The sequence below is a fragment of the Enhydra lutris genome, unplaced genomic scaffold, assembly GCF_002288905.1.
Source record: "Enhydra lutris kenyoni isolate GAN:26980312 unplaced genomic scaffold, ASM228890v2 scaffoldscaffold6, whole genome shotgun sequence".
In the NCBI taxonomy this organism is placed as follows: Eukaryota; Metazoa; Chordata; class Mammalia; order Carnivora; family Mustelidae; genus Enhydra; species Enhydra lutris.
In genome coordinates this window covers 22,047,788-22,073,880 of record NW_019154090.1, presented here as the reverse complement: position 1 = coordinate 22,073,880, position 26,093 = coordinate 22,047,788, and the positions used below count along the sequence as shown (strand labels likewise).

The 26,093-nt window shown below is 49.9% G+C and overlaps 1 protein-coding gene across 2 annotated transcripts in view; it reads right to left on the bottom strand.

Moving 5' to 3' along the window:
• The window catches only part of LOC111141439 (suppressor of glucose, autophagy associated 1), a 62,462-nt gene that overhangs the window by 8,683 nt on the left and 27,686 nt on the right, over positions 1-26,093 (bottom strand). Inside the window, exons 4-12 of one of the 2 annotated variants that reach the window (XM_022493996.1) lie at positions 15,654-15,716; positions 13,850-15,031; positions 12,546-12,686; positions 10,186-10,311; positions 8,987-9,217; positions 5,789-5,893; positions 4,667-4,834; positions 2,978-3,229; positions 1,348-1,419 (exon numbers count right to left, since the gene is read on the bottom strand). In XM_022493996.1, the coding sequence (XP_022349704.1) occupies positions 1,348-1,419; positions 2,978-3,229; positions 4,667-4,834; positions 5,789-5,893; positions 8,987-9,217; positions 10,186-10,311; positions 12,546-12,686; positions 13,850-15,031; positions 15,654-15,716 (2,340 nt within the window). The remainder of the gene's footprint in view (positions 1-1,347; positions 1,420-2,977; positions 3,230-4,666; positions 4,835-5,788; positions 5,894-8,986; positions 9,218-10,185; positions 10,312-12,545; positions 12,687-13,849; positions 15,032-15,653; positions 15,717-26,093) is intronic. The other variant, XM_022493997.1, reaches the window with a different exon arrangement.

Genomic DNA, 26,093 nt, shown 5'->3' with positions numbered 1-26,093 from the left:
CGATCTGGAATGCCTGCTGGTCAGTTTCTGGCTATAGTGGGTCTAACACTCCCTCCATAGGTACGTGATCCAAGCTTGGCCAATCAGAGCTCCAACAGAAAACCCCAAGGAAAGAGGCTTTTTATTATTTATTTATTTATTTGACAGAGAGAGAGAGAGATGGTAAGAGAGGAACTATTAACAGGGGGAGTGGGAGAAGGAGAAGCAGGCTTCCCGCTGAGCAGGGAGCCCAAGGTGGGGTCGATCCCAGGACCCTGGGATCACAACTAGAGCTGAAGGCAGATGCTTAATGACTGAGCCACCCAGGCACCCTGGAAAGAGTATTTTTTAAAAGTTTTTCTGGGGACGCCTGGGTGGCTCAGTTGGTTAAGCAGCTGCCTTCGGCTCAGGTCATGATCCCAGCATCCTGGGATCGAGTCCCACATCGGGCTCCTTGCTTAGCAGGGAGCCTGCTTCTCCCTCTGCCTCTGCCTGCCATTCTGTCTGCCTGTGCTCACTCTCTCTCCCCCTCTCTCTCTGACAAATAAATAAATAAAATCTTTAAAAAATAAAATAAAATAAAAGTTTTTCTGAATGTGGTGGCATCAAGAAAGCAGCCAGTGGCCACAGTTCAGTTGGTGGTGAGAGCAGTGACCTCAAGATTCCTGCTCAGGGCTTGTCTTCCCCCTAGTTCCAGAGCAGGTCCCCTGGGACTTGCACCTGTTTTTCTGAACCTGCACCACCAGCCCTCTTGAGCCCCCATTAAATCCTCTCATGCCTCAGTTCCCCACAGTTAGTGTTTGTGGCTTGCAACCAAATCTCCCAACTCCCTTGGGCTGTTCTGAGCAAAGAGACGGTATGGTCACTGTTTGGTTACTGAGAATGTTACTGTAATGGGTAAGACCCCCGAAGCTTAGGAGCAAATTTCACCGAAGTGACTTAACCAGTCTCCACAGAGAGGGTGTTCTAAATGAGAAGGTGATTCTCATTTTACCACGGGGGTAACTGGAGCCCAGAGAGGGAGAGAGTGACTCCCTCAAGACCACACAGCTACTCAGAGGCCTGGCTTTTTAGAAAGGCACAGCTGAAACCAAGAAAGAGCAAGCGCCTGGCCAAGGACACAGAGACAGCCGGTCTCTCTCCCAGGCATGGAAGGACAGAGCTGACAGAAGGCTCCTCACAAGTCCCCAGCCATCAGCTGTAACAACGGGGTAGAGATCCCAGAACTGAGGAGCCCAGAATGTAAGGGGGTGACCTTGGTGGGGGGGGGCAGAGTTAGCTTCCTCCCTGTCACATCGCCCCCAAGTGAGGGATGTGGCAGTGTGGCCAGGAGCCAAGAGAACACAGAGGGCCTGCTACCCTGCTTACCTCTTTCCAGCTGTTGTCCTGCTTCTCCAAGTCTGAGTGCTTCAGGATCCAGGGTTCAGCGGCCTTCTGCAGCTGGGCAAGGGTAAAGAGGAGGGTCAGTGGCAGGCAAGGCTCGCCAGTGGGGCCTCGCTCTGTGCAGGGCCAGTCCCTAGACTATGCTTGTAGCCTGGATGACCCAGTTATGGACGAGGAACCATCTTCCCAGCAGGCAGTAGCTCCGAGCCACCAAAAGATGGATCTGGAACCATTTGGAAACATGACCATGAAAGCAACCACTTACAGGCATCCTTATGGATGCCCTCCCATCTGCTCCAGTCCCCGCTGTCACTACTGGGCTACTTCATGCTGCAGTTCCTGGGCTGGATAGGTCAGAGAAGCCACAGCTGAACGAGCAGGGTGGGGACTCCACCACTAGGAATGAGGCCGGCCTCTACACTCTGCCCTGAACAGCTCTCTATGCAAGAGGCGAGTTATAAATGATATGTATCTTACGATTACGTTATCGATAAAACAACAAAAGGATCTCTGTGAATATAAATTTAAGTGGCAAGAAAGGGAAGGAATGGGTTGGGGTATGCTTTTGCACTATCTGGGTCTTATATAAAGATGAAGTCCTGATTTATGTAATTAAAAGAAAAAGTAAAACCAAGGAAAAGAGTCAACATAAAGAGTGGTGCAATAGCCAAACTATGGAAAGAACCTAAATGTCCATCAACAGATGAATGGATAAAGAAGATGTGGTGTACGTGTACACACACACACACACACACACACACACACACACACACACACACACACACAATGGAATACTATGCAGCCATCAAAAAGCACAAACCCTTGCCATTTGCAATGATGTGGCTGGAACTAGAGGGTATTATGCTAAGCGAAATAAGTCAATCAGAGAAAGGCAATTCTCATATGATCTCTCTGACAGGAATTTGAGAGGCAGGGCGGGGGGATCGTGGTGGGGAGGGAAAAAATGAAACAAGATGGGATCAGGAGGGAGACCGAGCATAAGAGACTCTTAATCTCAGGAAACTGAGGGTTCTTGAAGAGGGTGAGGAAGAGGGTGGCTGGGTTATGGACATTGGGGAGGGTATGTGCTATGGTGAGTGCTGTGAAATGTGTAAGACTGATGATGCACAAACATGTACTCCTAGGGCAAATAATACATTATATGTTAATTAAAATAAAGAGTGCGCAGAGCAGCTTGGTAAGCGGCTGCTGGATACACGATGCGAACTGTGGTAGGGTGTAACAGTCCACGATGGTTTTTTCCCATGTCCCCTCTTTTGGCCAGAGGACTTTAATTTTCCCAAATTTTCAGGGTTCGGTAGGCTCTAGGAGTAGGCACATGACTTACAACTGGCCAATCAGCCTTGTGGAAAAGGGAAACTCTTTCCATTGCCTTTGGTAAGCCAGCAAGATTCAAGCACAAAATAGCAACCCTATCTGAGGACAGCTTGCTTATGAATAAAGCACAGAGGAAAGCAAGCCTGGGAGACTGGCAGAGAGATGGGCTTAGCACCTCATGCATTCTCTGAGCGCCTGGATCCAGCTGTAACTGAAGGAGAGCCCAGCCCCAGACCTCTCCCATAGGGAGTCCCATGGCGGCTGCAGCAGGCCTCACCTGGCTCAGGCGGTTCTGCAGCTCCTTGACCTGCTGCTCCACCTGCTGCTTCTCACCCTGCAGCCGCTCCACCAGCTGCAGCTTCTCCTGGCTCCAGTTGCGCTCGCTGATCTGCAGCTGCCGCGTCAGCTCCATGACGGCGCTGTAGGACTCAGCCAGCAGGTGCTGCTGCTCCTCACGCTCCCTCTGGAGGGCGGCCTTCCAGTCCGGCCCCGGCCGCTCCCCAGCCCCCTTGCCAGCCTTCAGCTCCATCTGCAGCAGAAGGAAAGGCAAACTGGGGGGCTGGGACCAGGAGACCCTTCCCCTCTGCCCCCGATCCGGCCACCTTCCTTCCCTCTCAGGCACCAGCAGGGGGCGGTGGTGGGGTGGGGGGAGGCCCCTCACCGGCTAGGACTCCCCCACGCAGAACTAAGCCCTCCTCACAATCAGGGCTCACAAGGAGCACTTTCCACACACTAAGGGCTTCTCAAGCATTATCTCGGCATCCTCGTGAAATCTCAGCAAGACAACTACCTTTTACGATACCTTGTAGAGGAGAAAGGGGCTCGAAGAGGTTAAGTTATTTGTCCCAGGTCACAGAGCTACAAAACAGGAGGCTTTCCTAGTTATTGCTTCTCATATTTCATCAACTCTCACAAGTGGTTTGGGTTTACGGTTGGAGGGGGGCCATGCACCCACGGTCACACAATGAATGTGTGCAGGAATCAGTCCAGTGCGACGGCCTGGGGGGAGGAGGTAAACATGCAGCCTCAAGCATCAGTGTACCCCAGATCCCCCAGGCTGTGGTCCATGAACCCCCACAGGGGCCAGTCAGCTTCCCAGTGGGTAGGGGGGCACCTGGAATGACGGGGTTTGGGGAGCAGCAGGAACATTCAGAGGAAAGGAGGGTGACATGGGGAAGCCAGAAGGTTGCGAGCACTGGGAAGAAGGCTGGGATCATGGTAATGAGAAGCCAGCAGCGGCAGAGGTTTGGGGAGCAAAAGTCAGGTCTGCTACTTACTAGCTGGGTGACCTTGGGAAAGAAACTTAACCCTTCTGTGCTGGTTTTGTTACAGGCTTGGAGGAAGCTGGGACCTGAAGAGCTGAGGCAGGGGCGTAGCTGGTGATGGTTAGGGCATTCTCTCTGAGTGGGAGGCAACCCACCCTCTCACTTTTCAGACCAGAGGAGGGCAGCAACTTGCCTCTGGGCACACAGCAGAGACCAAACACCTCCAGGGCTCCTTGTTAAGGCTCCCGTGGTCACACTGGGTTGTGGGAGTAAAACAAAGCCAGCTAGCAAGAGACAAAGGGGATGCTTATGAGAAGGGGGGGAGCAAATGAGGACAGCAGGCAGCAGAAGCCTGGCCATGTATGTGAAGGACATCACCAGGTGCAGACAAGTATTAAAGCACCTGGCCTCACCTGAGAACCCATGGTGCAGCAGATGGGCCAATGATGTCCCGTGCCCATTTGTCAGTCCCTTACATTCCTTCCTTGGACCCCTGACTCCCAGTCCCCAGTGTTTCTGAGACCCTTGCTGTGTGCTTCAAGGTAAGTCTCTTGCCCTCTCTGGGTCTCAAGAGGAGAGAAGATGTTTCTATGCTTCTTAGGAGCACGGCTTGAGCATCGTGCTCCCAGGTCTGACAGCTATGGGGGCTTAGAAGAGGGAGGAGCAAAGAGGGCAATGTCTCTGACAGGTAGGGGACTCACCTGAGCAGTATGGCTCTTCAACTCTGCCCGCTCTGTCTCCCAGGTGGCCTTGGCCTTGGCAAACTGCTGCTGGAGCTCAGTCAGACCACGGCGTTCATCCCGCAGCAGCCAGCACAGTTCCTTCAGTGTCACCTTCATGTCGGCCAGTGTCTTGATATACTCATTGGGCTGCAGAAAGGGGAAAGGCCTGGGTCAGGAGCTTCGGAGGGGTTGGAAGGGGAGCCTGGGCTGGGAACACTCACTCAGAGTCCAGCATGGGACTCTGCCCAGTCTCAAGCAAACCCCAGGGCCTCCCCAGGCCATCTCACCCAGCCGAGCCCAGGCCTGGGCACCTCCTAGGTTGATATGTGCCCCAGCCTCACATGAACAAAAAAACTCTGAGGTCACAGCAATTATTATTCAGCCTAAATATGTGATGGACTCCGGCTTCTTTGAGCTTCTGCAGACTCTAGGCCCCAGGTCTTTATCCTTGCCCAAGATGTGCCTCTCTGACCCACCGTGGGCCACATGGGGAATCCCAACTATGCAGCCTCCCTGACGGCCTGACTCAGTCTCCATCCTCTCTCCTGGGCCCATGACCTGTCTCCCACCTACCCAAGTTCACTGTGTATGACCCTGGCGGCCCGACTCCATCACTCTCTCTGTCCCATGGCTTGATTTGAGGGTTCCTGACTCCAGACCACAAGGCCTCTCTTCATATGACCCCAATTGGATGTACTTACCCCCACTCTACGCATCCCAAGCCACAGCCAATCCCAGAATACACTGCCACACCTCGGTACACACAGCTCTCTAAGTCCAAAAGGGCCTTTTCCCCACTCTCTAGTATGCAAGCTCCCATTCATCCTTCGAAACCTGCCAGTTATTACCCTTTCTCTATGACACTGTCCCCTACACTCCGGAGAGAATTAACAGCTCTCCTGCGTATGACCGCCCAGTCCACTGCCCTGGATGACTTCTGAACCCCATAGCACTAAGTATCTGGGGCCAGTAACCAGGTGATGGCCCTCCGCAGCTCCAGTGCCCCATGCAAGACAGGTCAGGGAAGGAGGCAGGAAGCGATCGTTAAACAGACAAAGGAAGCATGGGCAGGACAGGACTGGGACTGGGCTGGGAACACACCGTGTTTTGGGTCCAGCTGTCCCCTGCGCAGGTCTTGTTATCAGAATGCTGGGCGTTTAATTCCTCTTCCTCCATTAGCAGGTATAGCTCCTTCATGCTATTTACCTGTTTTTAAAAAAGCCACATTCAACAGGGGCTGGAAGGGTGTCATGCCTGAGAGTCTGACCATCAGGAGAGGGGATTCAGGCTAGTGGCCCAGATAGAAAGGGTACAACACAGCCAGGCAAGAAGAAAGAATGGGGGTTTATGGTCCAGGGTGGACCAAAGGCACTCTAGTTGGACACTGATTTCCCCAGATTTTAACTTTGGCTCCTGGGCACCATCAAGGCCTAGGAGCACAGCTGGAAAGGCAGGCCCCTCTGTCCTCCCATACCAACTCTCTGCCCCAAGGGCCATGAGGCATCCTCAGAAATAATCATGTTGCCAGGCTGGGTCAACAGGTAGGCCCTTCGGATGGACTAAAAGGGCCATGGGCACCCGCATAATTAAAGAAATGGCAACCAAAGTTTGAGTGGACGAAAGGAACCTTCCTGGGAGGGGGTTTGCTGCTGATGGATTCTGCAGAGAAGTCCAGAGCCAGCCAAGGAAGCCAGGGTACTAGTTCAGGGTGGGAATGAAGCAGAAGGAAGCTAACTTCTGACTGGGGCACTCATTCATCATTCGTTCAACAAAGAGTTATTGAAAACCTACCGTGCACCAAGCCCTGTGTTCAGAGCTGGGGATACACCAGTGAGCAAGATGGACAAAAACCGTTATCCCCTTTAGCTTCCATTCCAGTAGCAAGAAAACTAACAAATAAGTGCAATGTATGAAATGGGATTAACTGTCTGGAATATCACACAGCGAAGCTCCACGGGGTACAAGAGCAAGCTAAGGAGCTGAGGGTGGGGGGTGCTGCATGTGGGTGGTCAAGGAGGGCACTAGTATTCGGGCAAAGTCCTGAAAGAGCTAAGAGAGAATGAGCCATGTGAACACCTGCAGGTCGAGAATTCCAGGGAAAGGGCACAGCAGATGCAAAGGTCCTGAGGTGGGAACATGTCTGCGTGAGGGAAGCAGGAGAGCCACGGAGAAAGCGAGACAGGTATGGGGAATAAAGCTGGCCGCCCACACCCGGGACTTGTAGGAACTTCAGCTTTGGCTCTGGGTAAAATGGGAGCCAGAGGAGGAGCCAGAGGAGGGATGCCCACCTGATTTTTGGTTTCTCAGGATCGCCACAGCTGCCGAGCTTAATGGGCAGCAACAGAACCCCCAACACAAAACTCCAGGGGATGCCATCCACATGCAGTACATGCCGCCTGGGGTACCTCCTTGTATCCTTCTGAACACAAGGTGCTTGGCAGAAGGGTGCAGAGTGGGGAGACCACTTAAGAGGCTACAGTGAAAATCCAGGCAAGAAGTGATGGTGGCTCAGCCGGGAGGGAGGGCAGAGCAGCTGGGTCAGACTCTAGATTCTGGATAGAGTCACAACATGCAAGGAAGGCCATTCAAGCCATGTACCTGGACAAGCTCCCCAAGGGGGCAGGTGGTGGTAAGGGAGAGACGTGGCCCAAAGGCTGAGCCTTGGGGACTCTGACGTTAAGAGAGGGCAAGGAGAAAAGGAGGATCCAGCCAAGGAGATCAAGAAAGAGCAACCAGTGAGGTGGAAGGAAACCCAAGAGAATTTGATGTCCTAGAAACCAAATGAAGAAGGGTTTCTAATATCAGCGCAGACACTGAGACTGGGAAGTACTCCGAGGATGGTGGGGGAGAAGGGCAGGGCCTGCCTGAATAAACACCCCAATTCTGTCCCTGGTCATGAGTATCTAAACATACAGACTATGGTTGTCTGTAGACACAGGTGCATGATTCTTTCTCCAAAATCCTCGGGGCCAGGTGTGTTGAGAATTCAAAATGCATGGGGATTTAGAAAGACAATGTGGTACCCACACTATTCAGGGTATCACTGCCCCAGCAGAGCCTGGTGTAACACTCTAGGCTCAAGCACACTCATGTTTCCCTACAAACATATGAATATTAACACGAAATGGGATAAATAAAGGTTTTACTGCCAAATGAATGTCAGGCCAATCTTTTCCAATTGAGTTTAGATACAACCAAACACAGCTCTCTCAGAATTTCTGGATTTCAGAACTGAGGCAAGGAATCAAAGATCTTTATCTGCAGTAGAATGGGAACAATAATTATCTACATATCTTAGCATATCTGTAAAGATGAAATGCAATCATTCACCTAAAGTACTTAAAACAGTACCTAGAATACCATACTCAATGCCTGAGCGTTTTTTTTTTATCATTCACACGTATAGTTATCATTTCACATGTAAAATTCTGCAAGTGTGGACAGATATTTTTGAGTATGAATGTACATCGTTTATTTATATAGTTACATGTATGTGTTTATATCATATTTATACACGTGTATGTATCTTTTTTACCAATGTATGTGGTTATGCTTACATCTTTTTTTAAAGATTTTATTTATTTATTTAAGACAAAGGGAGCAAGCATGAGTGGGGGCGGGGAGGGGCAGAGGGAGAGGGACAAGCTGACTTCTCACTGAGCAGGGAGCCTGACATGGGGCTCAATCCCAGGACCCCGAGATCTTGACCTGAGTTGAAGGCAGACACTTAACCCACTCAGCCATCCAGGTGCCCTGATTATGTTTATATCTCTCTTTTTTTAAAAGATTTTTATCAGGCGCCTGAGTGGCTCAGTCATTAGGCGTCATGTACAGACGTACATGACAAAACTTCATCAGCTGTACACTTAAGATGTGTGCACTTTACTCTATACAATGTATCCCTTAAAGTAGTAAAAAAATAATATGTACTATATGGGTCCATAATGGCATAGTAACAAAACTAGATTATTCAATTTACCCAGTTACTGTTGCCTGCTGCGGACTCTGAGGTTCATTGCAAAGGTAAATGAACAAGTCTTAGCGAGGTGTTAAAGACCGATCAGCTCTCTTTGGGGAGGGACCAGGTCTGTCTCCATCACAGTATCTCTGGCCACAGTGTCTGGTAAAGAGTTAGTTCTCAACAAGCGGAAGCTGAACAAGTGAATGAATGCAGGGATGGAAGCCTACAGCCTGACGGCTTGGGGATGAGCCTCAGGGTTGTGTCAATGTCACCTGGGTGTCTACTCCCATCTTCCCCACCCTAGCCCTGCCCTAGTCCCAGCCCCAGGGGAACCATACCTCAAGGAAGTCATCCCCCTCGCTGGGCAAAATCTTGCCCTGCCGCCAACGCTTGAGGAACCACCTGAGTTTCATGAAGAGCAGCAGGAAGTTGTGCTTGAACTGCTGGGACTCCTGCACCAGCATGTTCTTCTCCTGGCTCCAGAATTTCTGCTCCAGCCTCCGCTGGAGGCTCAAACTCTGCAGCTCAAACTCCCGCCTCAGGAGCGCCCTCTGCTGGTCCTCCTTCAGCTGGGAGGGGGACAGGAGCGTGAGCACCCTCAGCTACCTTCCCAACACTCCCCTTTCCCATTCCGGGCCTCAGATAAAGACAGAGAGGAAAGTTTGGGAGGTGCCTTTTGGTGATCCCTGCCAGGGGCTCTACCAACGTCAGCTCATTGTGTTGGGATAAACTCCAGGGAAGAGAAACTCATAAAAGCAATAGCGATCAGTTACGGATCACTGGGAAGTGGGATTTGAACCCGGCTCTGCCTCACTGTAAAAATCATGACATCACATAATGAGCACATGCTGGCTGCCAAAGTTTCACGGGAACTCTCACATCTGATGAGGAACCCGGGCGGGTGAGCAAGGAGGGCAGGAAGGCATGACCTATGTCGAGCGCGAAGGGCATGCCATGCCGGGAGAGAGAAGATGCAAATCCTGAGGAAGGAATGCAAGGTCATGATTGAGAGAGCAGAGACCGGGATTAGAGTCTCACCCTGGATATGCAACCTGGGCCAAGCACTTCAGCTCCCTGGGCATCAGTCTCCCCATCTGTAAAATGGGGACACCCTCACAGGGGAAATCCTGAGGACTAAAGGACATAATGTGTGAAAAGAGCACTGCACAGCCCTGACATACAGTAAGGGCTTAATACATGCTTTCTATTAGCAGGACTACCAGCCTGGATCAGCAGCCAGACCTCTGGGCTTTCTGATACAGGTTTTCAGCTCTGATGGGAGCAGTATGTCATAGGTGGGAAACTGAGGCCTAGAGAGGAGACAGGATTGGCCTGAGGTCACACAGGCCGTCAATGACAAGCCCAGGATTCCAGCCCAGTAGAGCTGATGCACGATCAAGTACAGCTAGGGCAAGCAGACTCAAGTTTCCCGATACCCTTGCCTTCTGAAGACCCGTGGAGCCCTAAGGTTTCTGCCTTCTGTTCAGGGAAGAGATGCTGGAGTCAGTATGGGGGGCGGGCACTGGGCACCACCCACCTGGACCATTTTCTGGTTGAAGTTGTCGGCTTCCTCCTTCCGAAGCTGCCGCTCCTGGGACAGCTGCTCCTGCAGGCCCCGGAGGCTGTCATGGGCCTCAGCCAGTACCAGCTGTAGTTCCTTGATCTGGGATAGGGATGAGGGACACAGACACAGGGAGAGAGTGGGGTGGGGGGAAGAGCTGTGATCAGAGGATGAGAGTTAAGTGGGGTCCAAGCTGTCCCTAGAGTACAAATCAGGCACAGTGGCTGGCCCTACTTCAAGGGGTTGTCATGACAATTAAGCAAAACAGTGCACATCAAATTTAGCTATTATTATAATTTAGCCTTGATAATTTCCCTCTTTGAAATGCATTGGAAGAAAATAACATATTGAGAAAGCTAAGTTGGCTTCGCAAAGATGTTCATTGTCTCATTGTTTATAACTACAAAAATTTAGAAACAATTTGGATAAATTAGGGGATTAATAGGTGTGGTTAACATGTCTATGCATATGTAAAAGTCCATTCAACTGTACACTTAAGGATAGTGTCCTTAATTGCATATATATCATTATATTATACTTCAATAAAAGATTAAAAAGGATATATACCCCAATAGAAAAACAGAAAGGACACAGGGACACACACTTAAATGTGAACAGTGGTTAACTGACAATCTTGTGATCTTGACTTCCTTCTATATATTTTCATGCAATGCTGCTTTGGGATTTCGCTCTAGTTATTTGTTGCTTATAATGTCCATATAATAAAATCTTAAGAAAAAGACAAAGCTCTACGTTTTGAGGGGAAATTGTGTTTATAAGTATTGTAGCTAAACAGGCAGAACTAATCTATTCTATTAGAAGTCAGGATGATGACTGGATGGGGACCAGAAGGGAGGCTTCAAGGATAGGTCAGGCTCTGCTTCTTAATGTGCTCGCTGATTTCAAAGGAGTGTTCAGTTCGTGAAAGTCATTCTAACTGTCCACTTACAAGTGCTTTTCTATGTGTGTTATGCTTCAATTTAAAAATTTTTCAAGTATTTCTAGTAACAGAGGGAAATTCTTATGCTATCATGTTAAGCAGGAAAAAAAAAAAAAAGGAAATATCATCTGCTACTCCTACATCAAACCTTCCCAGGCACAGCAAGATGTCCCTCTGTGGAAAAAAAAAAAATTTTTTTTATCTAGCCAATAACATGGAAACTTGGTGATGGAAGGCACTCTGACTTAAGGTATATCTTGTATGCCTATTTTATATGAAAGATTCTTGCAGAGTTCTTCTTGGACTCGGTGCCTAACCCAGAGCCTGGCAAGTTGTAACTGCTCAGTCAAGAGTGGCTGAATGAAACAATAACCAAATGCATGCAGGTGAGCTGGCCTATCTCCTTTTCTCAGAAAATGAGAACTAAGTATTTCATGTTATGTTTTGGTTTTTCCCTTTTTGCCATGGCTGCTAGGAAGCTCAGACCACTTAGTTTGATTCATCAGCTTCCAGGGAATTTCTCCCCCTGGGCACTTGCAGATTGGCCTTCCTGGGACCACAAAATGGCCTTCCCAAGGATGTTCAGAAGAAAAGGGTGCTTAGGGTGGGACACACACAAGGTTCTCCATGGCTCAGGAGTCTCAGGGAGGCTCCATCCCAACCACAGGAGCCTTTTCCTACTTCAGGTTCATTATGAAGTGCTGGTGAAGACTCAGAAGGCTGGGGAGGGGGGTCTCAGGATGAGGGAATCCTAGAAATTGGACAATCTCCACCCACTTGAATCCTCCCATGTTACAAGCTGGAAAGATGCAGCCAGAGAATGGGAACAGGCCCAAGGCCACAAAGCCACACTGGTGGGTCCCCTGAGGCCCTGAGATGTGTCATCCTCCTCTTCCTCACCCAACAGGATCAGGCTGTAATAAGGCTTTTCAGGCATTTAATCCCTTCAACAGCCCTCTGAGGGATCACCTTTATTGTAAAGGTAAGAAAACAGAGATCAGAGAGGTCAAGTGACTGGTCTACAATCTCACAGCCAGTATATAGTAGTTGCACAATTTGAATGAAAGCAGTCAGCCTGACTATAAAGATTGCTGCCCTCCTGCTAAAGAAATGAGTGGTTTCGTTAAATGACATAAACCATCAAATTCCCTGGGAAATTTAGTATAGCAAAACAAAATCCATTCTTTCAAATGAGTTTATAAGCTTCCTTTTATCAGGCCAAGGCCCAGACTTCCTTGTCTCCCTTTCAGCTTGCTGTCTGGAAGCGTGGAACCACACAGAACACTCAAAATCCACGTCATCACCAGCTAAGCTTTTCCACAGATCGCCCCACCTCTGGGAGGCCCCAGCCACTCTCCTCCAGCCCTCCCCCTCACTCCGTCAGGCCTAGGCCCACCTCAGAGGCGTAGGAATCATTGTCTTCAGCTCGGTAAGGCCTGAAGTTCCGGCTGGGGTCGGGCTTGGAGTCCAAGTCACCACTGCGGAAGGGCTCTCGTATCCTGGGTTCCCATTCTGGCAGATCCCTGAAGTCAGGCGGCTGCACCCAGAGGCACAGGCGGAAGAGACCAAAGGTAACAATGGGGAGGGGCCCAGGGGGTGCGAGAAGCAGCCCCCACCCCAGGCCCCGGGCTTTAGAAGAGGCTCTGACCACCCACTTGAGGGCTGGGGCCTCAGTGGGCCTACAACTACTCAGCGAGCGAGTCTCTGTTGAAAGGATGAATGAGTAGCCAAGTGGTGGGTGAGAATCCTGGTCCTGTGAAAATGTCTGTCTTGTGCACAAACCTTCTGAGCCAGCCTCAACAGTCCTGCCACATGGGTAGCCTCAGCTCATTCCTACCTCCAGAAGAACCAAGGGGGAGACCTAACATGGGGGGGGGGGGTTCCTGCTTGCTTAAAAAAGTAAGATCAAGCCAGATCAGCAGGGCACAGATTAAAGAAATTATGGCACAACTACACCGCGTAGTTGTCAGGAAGAAAGCTAAATTTGTACGGACGTGGTTAGACCCCTCTCATTGCTCTCAGGGTGAAATGCTCCCATAACCCAACCGCCCTCCTTCCCTTTGCCCGCAGGCACACCATGCTCCTTTCGGCCATGATGCCTTCTCATGGGCTGCTCTCTCTGCTTACAACTCTCTTCCCTGCTAATCAACCCTTATGATCTCAGCTCACATCAGAGGCCATCCCTGACCTAAAGACGAGGTCAAGTTCCTTGTTCACAGAACCAAGTGTCCTTTCCTGAGAGCCCTCCTATCCGTGTCATTTCACATTCCAGTGGCCTGACATCTTGATGAACCTCTTTCTTCCCCACTAGATGATAGGGACCAGAGGACAGGCATCAGGTCTGGTTTTGTTCCAGCTCCAAGCACAAAAAGTACATGACCAATAAATACGGCAGTGTAAGCACACGAACCACTAGACACATTACACAAGAACAATCAGTTGTGTGGTGACAGCAGGTACCACATAAAACAATCTGGGTGAGAAACAAGCCCACGAGAGGACATGTACAGAAAGACTTCAAAGGGCATGCTGTGATGATGACACGGTCATGTTCTGGGTGATGAGAACATCAGTGTGCTCCCCTTAGGAAAATCCAGTAAGCTGAACACTCGCGTGCCATGTGCCACTCTGTCCTGCATATGATTCGGCAAAAAATTTCTAACAAAAGAAGTAACGGGGACTGTGACTGGGACATCTTACCTGGAAGTCAGAGCCAAGGTCTTTGGCCAAAAGCATCTCCTTGGAGGGCCCCTGGGAGCCCAAGGCAGGCAGCGACGAGAAGGGCTCTGGCTGCTCCTTGGGAGAGCCCCCCAGGGCGGCATCCGCCTTCCGCGTGAAGGCATTGAGCTCCTGCTGCAGCAGACTCAGCCTCACCAGGATGGCGTGGATGAGCTTGGCGTCCCTGGGACCCTCGCTGTTGTCGGGGGCTTCGTGCAGCCGAAAGTCAGCACACTCGTTGTCCAGACAGAGGCGGAGGCCAGCCGAGAAGCCGTTGGCATCGGCCACCAGGACATCGATGGCCTTGCTGACCAGCGCGGCCTGTTCCCTCAGCCCAGGCAGCGCCTCGGCCTCCCGGGCCCTGCAGAGCCGGGCAGCATGGGGGCCGGGGGCGTCGCCAAGAGCCGCGGGCACACACTGGGCAGAGTCCCCGGCCTCGGCGTCCGTCTCCAGCATGGGCCGCGTGCTCTGGCAGGAGGCGAGGTCACAGCGCTGGAGGTTGGAGAGTAGCACCCGGTTCTCGTACTGTAGCTTCTTGACCTTGCCGCTGAGCTCGCCGATCTGCAGCTTGGCGGCCGCCAGCTCCTCTTGCGAGGGCTCGCTGAGCACGGAGCAGCTGTCCTCCGACAGCGTCACGTCCAGCTCATGCTCCGCGCGGAACTTGGCCAGCTCGGTCAGCAGCAGCTTGTTCTGGTCCTCCAGCTCAGCCGACGAGCGCCGCAGCAGCTCGGCCTCCTCCTCCACGAACTGCAGGTGCCGCCGCAGCTCGGCCAGGCTCTCCCCGCACTCGCCGCCGCCCAGCGCAGAGAGGGCCAGGCGGGCCTCGCCGCCGCTGCCGCAGCCGCCGTGATCCTTCATGTCGTCCATCTCTGCCCGCAGGCCTCGGTTTTCCACCTCCAGCTCCACAATGCGGCGGCTCAGCAGGTTGGCTTCCTCCTCCACCAGCTTCAGGTGCACCTTCAGCTCGGTCTCCCGGGAGTGGGGCGCGTCAGCCAGCTCCTCGGCGGACAGGGCGCCGTCCAGGTCCCCGAAGAGCGAGCGGTACTTGAGCAGCTCCTCCTTCATGCTGTCGTTCTCCTTGGCGAGTTTGCTGAGCTTCTTACACATGAGGGCTGACTCCTCCTTTGCAAAGTGCAGCTGGCACTTCAGGTCTGCACTGTCCTCCTGCAGCCGGATGGACACAGGGACACACAGGACCCAGGAAGGTGAGTGTCACGACCGCATGTCGGGGAGCACTAACTACGTGCTGGGGGACACAGGAAGGAATCAGACAAGGGCCTGACTCTTGAGGAGCAGGGGAAACGGGGAGGGAGACCTCCTTGATGTGGCACAGCCTGGGGAATCCGGGAGGGCTTCCTGGAGTAGGCGACATCCTGCCACGCAACTGTTGCTGCCACTGCTGCTACCATGACTACTATAGTTTCCTCATCTGTAAAATGGGGCAGTAACACTCCCTTCCTCATGGAGCCACAGGGAGGATTAAGAGAGATAACGTAGGAAAAGTGCCTGGCACGCTGACAATCCAGGACCACAAGAGGCTAACTGTACCCTATGCCTGACCTACACCACATCTGTATGTAGCACTTTATCTGTCTGCCAGTGCAAGAACCATGGGCTCCGGGCATCATATTGGGAAGTGAAACGAGCACTGAAGCCAACAAAGTGAAAAGGAAAAGGGCGGGGTTGAGGCTGGGGAAGAGTGGGCTTCCCAGGCCACTTGGAGTTAGGCCTCGGCCCTTCAGATTCAAAATTGCCTGTGGGGGCCGTGGGGGCTGCCAGGAAATACCTGCACCGAAGGCTTCTTGTCTGTCTTCCCCAGGGAGCGAGTTCCTCTTTTCTTCAAGGAATGCTAGAAATTAAAAACAAAATACAAAAAGAAAAAAAAAAAAACTCAGAAAACTGAAAGCTCATAGGTTGATGATGGGCATCGAAAGTAGTCAAGGTGCCTTGGGTTCCACTGTGGGCCCCCCTCCTTGCCCAGCCTAGCCCAGCCACAATCAGTGCTTGACCAGCACCAACTACTGAGTTACAGGGGTCCTCAAGAACACCCAGCAGGCCAGAAGCATGTAAGGAGAGGACTCTGATCACACCTGCCCAGGGTTCCCCTCCAACCCCTCCCCTACATTATGATCCAGTTGGCCTGGGCCAAGACCTAGAAATCTGGGTTTCTGTTCTTCTGCGTCTTTCATTCATTCACTGAATACTTCTTGAGTACCTATTATGTGCCAGGTACAACTAGGCACAGAGGACACGGCAATGAACAAGCCAGACAGGATACCTGGGGAGGATGCTATGGACTCCACCCAGATTCCCGCCTCCTCAGAACTGGGGCACTTGTTCCCCCAACTAAGACCTAAGTGATGCTGCTGGCTGAGGGCAGCCCCTTCGTTCAAGATCATATGCCCATATGCAATGACTGGTCCACGGCCTCCTGCCTCAACTCAGAACAACTCTGAACAGCCGTCCCAGTTCCAGAGCTCCCCAGGAGATGGGCCGAAGCCGTTAGTGTGAATGCTCTGAGGCTCTTTGGTGGCATTATTCCCAAGGGGACCCTTCCATAAACACACAAATCTCCATTTCAGGGGGAATCCTGTCCTCGTGGACTTTAATTCGGAATGCATACTAATAAACAAAATGCATAATGGGTAAAACAGATCACAATTACACAGGAGGGACTGCTCGATTTTTCACAATTTAAATTGTAAGTTTTCATGCAAAATAACACCATAATAATCATCATTCAAAAATCCAGAACTGATATGGAATGAAACTGATTTTTTTTAAGAAATTGATACTCTTAATTAGATAAGCAAATTCTACATGGAAAAAAGTACCCTAAGAAAGTAAAAGTATAAACGATACTGGGAACATTTGCAGTTTATTGCACTGACAAAGGATTAATATCCTAAGTACATATAGAGCTTCATAAAATATGAAACAAAAAGGCCAACAAACCTATACTAAAATGTGCTAGAGATATGAAAAACTATTCAGGAAAAGAAAGATAAATGGCTTGTAACCAGAGGAAGATGTTCAACCCTATTCAAGATGGAGAAATGCAAATTAAAACTACACCCAGAGACCATTTCTCACCCATCGGATGGGCAAAAATCCAAACATCTGACAATATATTCTATTGGTGAAGCTATGGAGAAGCAGGAAAAGTCCTATTCCTCTGGGAAGAATGCAAAATGGCACAAACCTTATGGAGGGGAACTTGAGGAAATGTTACAATAATTTCTCCTAAAGTTTCTTGATGTTTAAAAAAGTCACTCAGGGGGCTCCTGGGTGGCTCAGTCGGTTAAGAGACTGACTTGATAACAGCTCAGGTCATGATCTCAAGGTCAAGGATTCGAGCTCCCCACTCGTCCCCCACAAAGTGCTCAGTGGGGAATCTGCTTGAAATTCTCTCTCTCCCTCTCCCCCTGCCCCTCTCTTTGCTCTAATAAATAAATACAATCTTTTAAAATTTTTTTAAAAAATAAAATTTAAAAGTCACTCAGATGGATGAGTGTGTTGAACATTCCTTCCCGCGAGAAGGATGATTTATACTAAATGTACAGAACCACGCTTGGGTTGCCTTTGACTTTTCAAGTTCAGCTGAGTATTTTCTGAGAGTGCTCCCAGGTGTTTGAATGCATGCTTCCCTAGGCCCCCACTTCTCACACCCATCCCTGAAGGTGAGAATTGATGAGGGAACAGAAGGCTGGCTGAGAACAAAGCAAAAGCTGACACCCTCCAATCTTCCCCCACCCTCACACTCCTGGGTGGGACATATGTGACATTCTTTAGGAATTTCCCACCCATCTTAATGTTAATACCTTGCTAAGGGGGCAAAACGACCTTGGCAATGGCAAGGCCTCTGGTATCTGGTATCTTTCGTAGGTCCTCTTTAGCATATGAAAATTCTATTGAAACCTCCCTTTTCCTTACCTCCCCCCAACTCCATGGTACTTAACCTGCCATCCCTCACAACTCGGGTGGGGGGGCAGCAGCTCTTCCTGCCCACAGGTCCTGTTCTCGTGCTTTAATAAACCACCATTTTGCACTAAAGATGTCTCAAGAATTCTTTCTTGGTCATCGGCTCCGGACCTCACCCCACTGAACCTCACCTATATTCTAGAACTTCATCAAGAACCATGGATCTAATTCAAGCCCCCACCTCGCTGAAGGTGGGAGAAAGGTCCCACAGTAAATCCATAGCTGACCCGGCCGGGGTCAGTTCTCGACTGAGGTCCTGACATAGTTCCCAAGACTTGGAAGGAGAAAATGTGCTCCGAGTGGAGGGGGCACAGCGGCTCTCAACCTGGGTGCGCATCACAATTACCTGGGGGAAGTTTAACAAAAAATGCTGATGCTCCAGGTCCCAGAGATGCTGCTGTAATTGTCCAGGGTGGGTCCCAGGCATTGGGATTTTTAAACAGCTTCCCAGGTTGATTCTACAGTGCGCCCAGCCTGAAACCAGAAAGCCCAGGAATTGAACTCCAGCTGGGGTCTGAAGTGTATCTTGGAGCCCAATCAAATCCTAAAGAGACCTTTTGAAATGCAAACGAGGCAGGAAGACAGAGGCTGACATTTCAGCCGCTGGGGGCCCAGAGCGAAGAGCCAGTATGTGAAAAGGGCTGATCTGGCATCTTTCAAAATCAAGGAGGAGAAGGCCGGAAATGGGGTGAAGCCACAAAACAGGTTCCCCCCACAAACAGCCCCTCCCACAAATGGTGCCTGGGAAGGGGGTGCTCAGAGGGACACCCAGGCATGGAGTGAGTGGTGAGGTGACTGACAGGCTCACAGATCGGGGCTGGCTTATCGCAAGCTGAGGGGGAAGGGAGGCCTCCACTGGGAGCTGAACTCTGGCAATCCCACAACGATGAGTTTCTCATCCTGGGCGAACCCCTTCCTTTCCCTACAAAACTGAGCCACTTCAGGTGATCTTCAAGCACTGCAGACTCCCTGGAGGGAGGAAATGGGGTGACAGGAGGGGGGGGCAGGGCGCTATGAGGTCTCACCCACCACATATAAAGGAATGAAATCCTACCATGCCTAACACCATTAAAAAGGACGGATGCGGGGCGCCTGGGTGGCTCAGGGGGTTAAAGCCTCTGCCTTCGGCTCAGGTCGTGATCCCAGGGTCCTGGGATTGAGCCCCACATCGGGCTCTCTGTGAAGCGGGGAGCCTGCTTCCCTTCCTCTCTCTCTGCCTGCCTCTCTGTCTACTTGTGATCTCTGTCTGTCAAATAAATAAAATAAAATCTTAAAAAAAAAAAAAAAAAGGACGGATGGGAGTGGGATTTCCTGACATAGTAAAGTCTCTGAGACATCTTGGTAAGGAAAAGAAGGAACACATGCAACAAAACCCACAACCCAAATGTCCACCAACTGACAAATGGACCAAATGTGGTATATCCACACGCAGGAGTATCATCGCTCACCCACCGAAAATAACGAAGGACTCGTACTTGATACCATATGTGTGTATCCTGAAAACAGCACGCTAAGTGAAGGAAGCCAGTCACAAAAAGCCACACAATGTAGGATACCATTTACATAAAATGTCCACAGTAGGCAAATCCACAATGATAGAGAGCAGATCAGTGGTTGCCCAGGGCTGGGCGTGGCCCACCCACCCACCCACCCTGAGTGGCTGGGGAGAGACTGTTAATGGGCTTGGGGTTCTGGATGGAGAAAGTGGTGAAGGTTGTTCAGCTCTGAATATTCTACAAAACCACTGAACTGTACACTTTAAAAAGACGAACTTTATCGTATGTGAATTATATCTCAATAAAGCTGTTATAAAAAAGAAAAACCTAGAGCATGTTACCATTGTTAAAGAAATAAGGGTGTGTGTGTGTGTGTGTGTGTGTGTGTGTTTCTGAAGAACATACCCCAGGCTGTTCACAATGAGAATATAGCAAACTTACTTGGCTCTCTTCTTCCCCCACATTTGTGGCGGGTGGGGGAGACACAGTCCTCCAGCTTTTTCTTTAAGCTTTTTTTCTCATTCCAAAATATTTTTTAAAATAAATTAATATAGAAAAATACAATCTCACTGTAAATCTACACAACAGTGACAATCAGAAGTACCCCCCCACCCCCGGCCCCAGCCATTCTCCTCCGCAACCTGAGGGTGACCACAGCAGACAGCCAGTTGGAGCTCCTTCTCGACCTTTGGCTCTGTGTTTAAATACTGAAATAGACAGTGCTCTTTTAGACTTTTCTTTCCTTCCTATGTTTACTTGACTCTGTGATCTCTGATTTTTATAATAAGCACCTCAGGCAAAAGAAAACCCCAACCACCCAGCATTTTTAAAAAGTTTGTGTTCATGCTACATTATTCTACACGTTACAGAAACCATGGATACAATATAATCCCATCTTTATTTTCTAAAAATACACAGAGAAATACACATTGTGTGAACACGGAGAAAGGCTAAAAAGACACAAACCAACCTGCTAACCAAGGGTTAAGCTGGGTCAGGAGCAGAATTGAAGGAGGTGGTTAAGAGAGGCTTCCTTCTCATTTTTTATGTAGGGTTATTATTATTTCTATTATTTTTTTGGATAACACATTCACATTGTTCAAGCTTCAAAAACCACAAAAATGGGGGAATTTGGGTGCAATATAAGAGATCTAGGCTTTCAGTTATGGAATGAACAGGTCTCCTGGATGAAAGGTACAGCACAGGTTATGTAGTCGATGGTGTTGGAACAGAGCTGCGTGGTGACAGACGACAGCTACACCTATGGTGAGGACAGCAAAATGTGCAGACTTGTTCAATCACTATGTTGTACACCTGAAACCAATGTCACGTTGTGCGTCAACTACTTAAAAAAAAAAAAAAATCACAAAAAGGAACACAGTGAGCCCAAGTCCCCAGTTTTTCTGCCCGAGGCAACCAATACCACTGGGGTCAGATATACCCTTAGTGGTAGGCTGGGCCGGTCCTGATGTGCTTTTGTAGTGATATTTTTGCTTCACTGAGCGCCTCTGTTAGAAGGGAACAAAATGCATCTAGACCTATACATTTCAATATGTGTGTGCATGTAAGTAGAAAAATGTTTTGGAAGTATATGCCCCTGCCACCCAAATAATAATTTGATAATTACTCAGAGTAACTCCCCCTGAATACTGGATTACAGGTGAATTTTTCCTTCTTATGACTTACTTGTATTTTCTATTAGTCTTCCTCTAACCTCTCGGGTGGAGGGAGGAAAATCATAGTGAGATGTTTTTTACATACTATCCCAAGAAAAGTCACTGGACACCTCTCCAACTGGCAGACAGTACACTCTGAGTACCATGAACCTCGCATGTAACCTCACTGGGAAGGGAGGGCAGTGGGCAGAGACGAGGGGCCAGAGCGGGAAACACTTTCAGGACCAGAGTGACTCCAGCCTTTTCTGGTTGGGACTGACCCTCCCTCTCCGCGCCTCCCTCCCAAGCCATTTGGGGTCCCACACTACCCTTCAGCTCTGGAGGGAAAACAAGGCAGGCTCACAGAGCACAAAGACCTCCTTCCCTCTGCAGGGCAGCAGCTGGCCAGGCAGCCTGGGGGGCTGCGGTGCCCCTCTAGGGAGCCAGGGCCTGTCAGAGCCCCTTTGTGGAGCCCCCAGGGGCAGATGTTCTGGCCCCAGGCCTCAGGAGAGTGGGAAGGAAGGGGCAAGGCGGGACAGTCCCAGCCACCAACAAGAATGCCTGTCGCTAAGTGACGGACCCCAAGGGCACATTCTTTGGCCTGCGCACATCAGGGACTTCCCCACCGACCAGCAGCAACTCACAAGACCATCTCTGAGCAGCCAGGGTGGGGCCTTTCCGCATCCTTGGTCTAATGGCTCCTGCTAGGAGCAGAGCCTATGTCCTCCCTCGTCTTTCTCTAGGAGACTAGTAGATTGGGTCCCCCGCATGTCCAGGCCGCACAGAGAGGGTGCCTGAGCTCAGCTCTGGAGGAACCCCCGTGCACCAACTCCTTCCCTGCTCTGCTCCCTCCCGTGCTGCCAGGAAACAAAGACCAACCTTCAAGGAATAAAAATGAACCTGTTGCCAAAACAGCTGGGCAGATTTTCACCAAACATGGAGGGGATGCTTGAAAGGGTCTCACTGAAAACACAGACAGCGCTGTGCATGCAAAATTTACTCTAGAGGGGACCTGCGGTGGGGGTGCGTCTTGAAGACCGCGGCTTTCTTCCTCCAGACCAACTGAAGCAGCTAGAGACCACGCGGCTCCTCACTAAGGGGAGACCATCTGGGGGAAGGAAGCAAGGACTGGCTTAGACATGAGCCTCACGTCAGAAGTCACGGGGACCAGGCACCTAGGTGGCTCAGTGGGTTAAGCCTCTGCCTTCAGCTCAGGTCATGATCTCAGGGTCCTGGGATCGAGCCCCACATCGGGCTCTCTGCTCAGCAGGGGGCCTGCTTCTCCCTTCTCTCTGCCTGCCTCTCTGTCTACTTATGATCTCTCTCTGTCAAATAAATAAATTAAAAAAAAAAAAAAAAAAAAAAAAAAGAAGTCACGGGGACTCACACTGACAACAGCAGGCATGATTTGCGATGTAACTGCTCCTTATCCGGGCAAGTGGCAGCTTGCTATAGACCGCGCCTTGCTAAGGGCAGCAGAAACGTGTTCTTTAAGGTAAATGGGACTGCAGACCCAGAGCCAGCCAGCAGTTTGAAAGGGTAATGAGGATCCCCAGCATTTACCAAGCCCTTCCCCTCCGCTAAGCACCTCACCTGCTCACCCCTGAGAGGCAGGCATGCATACTCCTGTTTTAAAAATGAACAAACCGAGCCCTGGGACAGTTACACGATTTGCCCAGCAGCACAGTCACTGGCAAGTGAGTGGCAACTTAAACGCCAGCATTCAAACTCAGGCCCGTGTGACCCCAAATTCGAGCCTGCCCCGCACCATACAAACCACGGCCCGGATGCATCAGACGACACCGCCAGCAGAACCCAGCGCTGAACCTGGGTGATGTGACGCTAAGGTCAGCACCCTGTCTACCCCATCAGAGTGGGAATCGGGGTAAGAAGCCGGTGCCAGAGACAGAGGGGCTCCCTTCCTGCAGTCAGCAGCCCCTTTAGAGGCTCTGAAAACACAGCAGGGCCCTAGGGAGTCCCTGGACAGGGTGAGGAAGGTGGGGCAGCACCTAAGAGTCGGGGTGACTTTGGGAGATAGAGTTCTGGGTTGGAAGCCCATCTTTGTCTTTTCCCAGTCCCATCTACATGCAGCAGTCCACTCCTTGGTATACACCCAGGAGAGCTGAACCTGGATCTTGTACAAAACCCGTGTGCAAATGTACGGAGCAGCATTCCTTCTACTAGTCCGAAGGCGGAAACAGCCCAAATGTCCATCAACTAATGAATGGACACACAAAATGTCTATCTATACAATGGATTATTATTTGACCATAAAAAGGAATTAAGTACTGACACATACTTCAACACAGATGAACCTTGAAAACCTGATGTTGCGTGAAAAAAGCCAGTCATAAAACATCACCTATCACAGCATTCCATTCGTATGAAAATGTCCAAGACAGGCAAATCCAGAGCCACAGTGGAGATTAGCGGTTGCCAGGAGCTGGAGGGCAGCGGGAACGGGAAGTGACTGCTAACGGGTACGGGCTTTCTTTCAGGGACAATGGAAATATTCTAGAGTTAGACCATGGTGATGGACGTACAATACCATGAATACATTAAAAACCATTAAATTTGGGGCACCTGGGTGGCTCAGTGGGTTAAAGCCTCTGCCTTCAGCTTGGGTCATGATTCCAGGATCCTGGGATCGAGCCCCGCATCGGGCTCTCTGCTCAGCAGGAAGCCTGCTTCCCTCTCTCTCTCTGCCTGCCTCTCTGCCTACTTGTGATCTCTCTCTCTGTCAAATAAATAAATAAAAATCTTAAAAAAAAAAAAACATTAAATTTGACATTTTTAAATGGTGACTTTTATAGAATGTCAATTTTTTTCTTAAAGATTTTTTATTTATTTACTTGACAGACAGAGATCACAAGTAGGCAGAGAGGCAGGCAGAGAGAGAGAGGAGGAAGCAGGCTCCCCGCGGAGCAGAGAGCCTGATGTGGGGCTCCATCCCAGGACCCTGGGATCATGACCTGAGCTGAAGGCAGAGGCTTTAACCCACTGAGCCACCCAGGTGCCCCTATAGAATGTGAATTATGATTAAAATACTGTCGAGAAGAGTAGCACCTATAAAATGAGGATAACAGCTCTAGGTATGTTGGGAGGCCATTGGTGTGGTGCCTGGTACAGAGCAAGCACTCAGACAGCCACTATATTCTAATACATCACGTCAACACTCATACTGGCTTTCTGCCTAAAACACGAGAACGGGGGAATGATACTGGACGAGGGGGAGGCTGCTGTTACGATTCTTGAGCCGCAGCCCAGCTGGGCAACGGTGCCACTGCAGAGGGCGGGTGGGGCTGGCCACCCTCCCTTCTCTCCAGTGAAGAGTGATCTCCATGGGAACCACATCAGCTCAGGCCAGGGTCTCCTGTTCCCAGCTGGGTGACAGTATCGCCACAGCAACCTGTCAGGATGGCAAAGGCAGAGCTGGATGATGGGACTCCAGCAGCTCTGGCAGAATGGCTAAGGGACCCTCATCTCCATGGAAACCATGTCAGGAAGGAGGAGGGGAAGGGGAGCAGGCAATCAGCAAATAAACAAAGGGCCACGCCCCCTTGCCCAGATCCCAACAAGCCAAGGGGCATGTCCTGGAGGGCCAGACCTGCCTTGCTGACATTGCCTTCCTAGGGGAACTGAACTGGTATTTCTTGAGCACCTACTGCATGCCCAGCACCACGCAGCCCCATATGGGGTTCTTTACATGCCTGACTGTATTTCAAACTTCACAAATAATCCCCCCACCCAAATCCACCTAACTACAGCACTAATTAAAAGAACATGAAGTAAACTCATTTTCTTTCCTGTGCTATTCCCAGCATTTCTCACTCCTTAGTTCAGGGGATTTTCCTCCACGCCTCTGCCATGCATTTGCACATATACATGCCCCAAAACCAGTCTGCTCTGTATGCCTTTTCAAAATACTTAGTGGGATTGCACTATATAAATATATATACACACACAGCTCTCTAACTTTCTTTTCCTATTGGATATCTTTCAGCACCAGTACTTACATATCTACCTTTTTTTTTTTTTTAACTGTGCTAACATATACAGAGCATGAAATTTACCATTTCTAGTCATTTTCAAGGATACATTTCAGTGGCACTAGGCACATTCGCTTTGCCAAGCAACCACTATTCATCTCTAGAACTTTTTTATTATCCTAAACTGAAACTCTATACACACCGAATACCAATTCCCCACTGCCTCCTCTCTCCAGCACCTGGCTACCTCTACCCTGCTTTCTGCCCCCATGAATTTGGACTACCCTAGATACGTCCTATACTTGGAACCATCTAATACTGGTCCATTGGTGGCTGGCTTATGTCATTTGGCATCATGTCTTCAAGGTTCATCCATGGTGTAGCACGTGTCAGAATTTCATTCCTTTTCGAAGCTTACCAAGAGTCTACTGTATATATATATATATATATATATATATATATATATATATATATATACACTGATGGCCATTTGGGTTGCTTCTACCTTTTGCCTATCATGAATAATGTTGCTCAGAACAGAGGGGTACAAATATCGGTTCAGGTCCCTGCTTCAGTTCTTCGGGGCACAGATTCCAAAGTGGAATTGCTGGCTCATATAATAATAATTGCATGTTTAATTTGTTCAGGAATAGCCATACTACTTTATTCTTTTTAACTTCTTCATAGGGTTCTATGGTTACCCAATCTGTCATAAACAACCTCATGGGCTGGGTACTGTTATTATCCCGATATCAAACGGAGAAACGGAAACTTAGAGGGGATGTGGCTTCTGCTAAGGAAGGGGGAGCTGAAGTCAGGCAACCTGTCCCTCTCTGGGCCTCAGTTTCCTCTCCTTTACAATAGAAACACGCTGAGTTGGGGCGCCTCAGTGGCTCAGTCAGTTAAGTGTCCGACTCTTGATTTTGGCTCGGGTCATCATCTCAGGGTCATGTGCTCAGTGAGGAGTCCTGCTTCTCAACCTCTGCCCCTCCCCCTGCTCACACACACACTCTCTCCAAAATAAATAAATTAATCTTTAAAAAACAAAAAAGAAACATGCTAAGCTTCAAGGCACTCTCTGAAACTGTCTCCCCTTTTCACTATC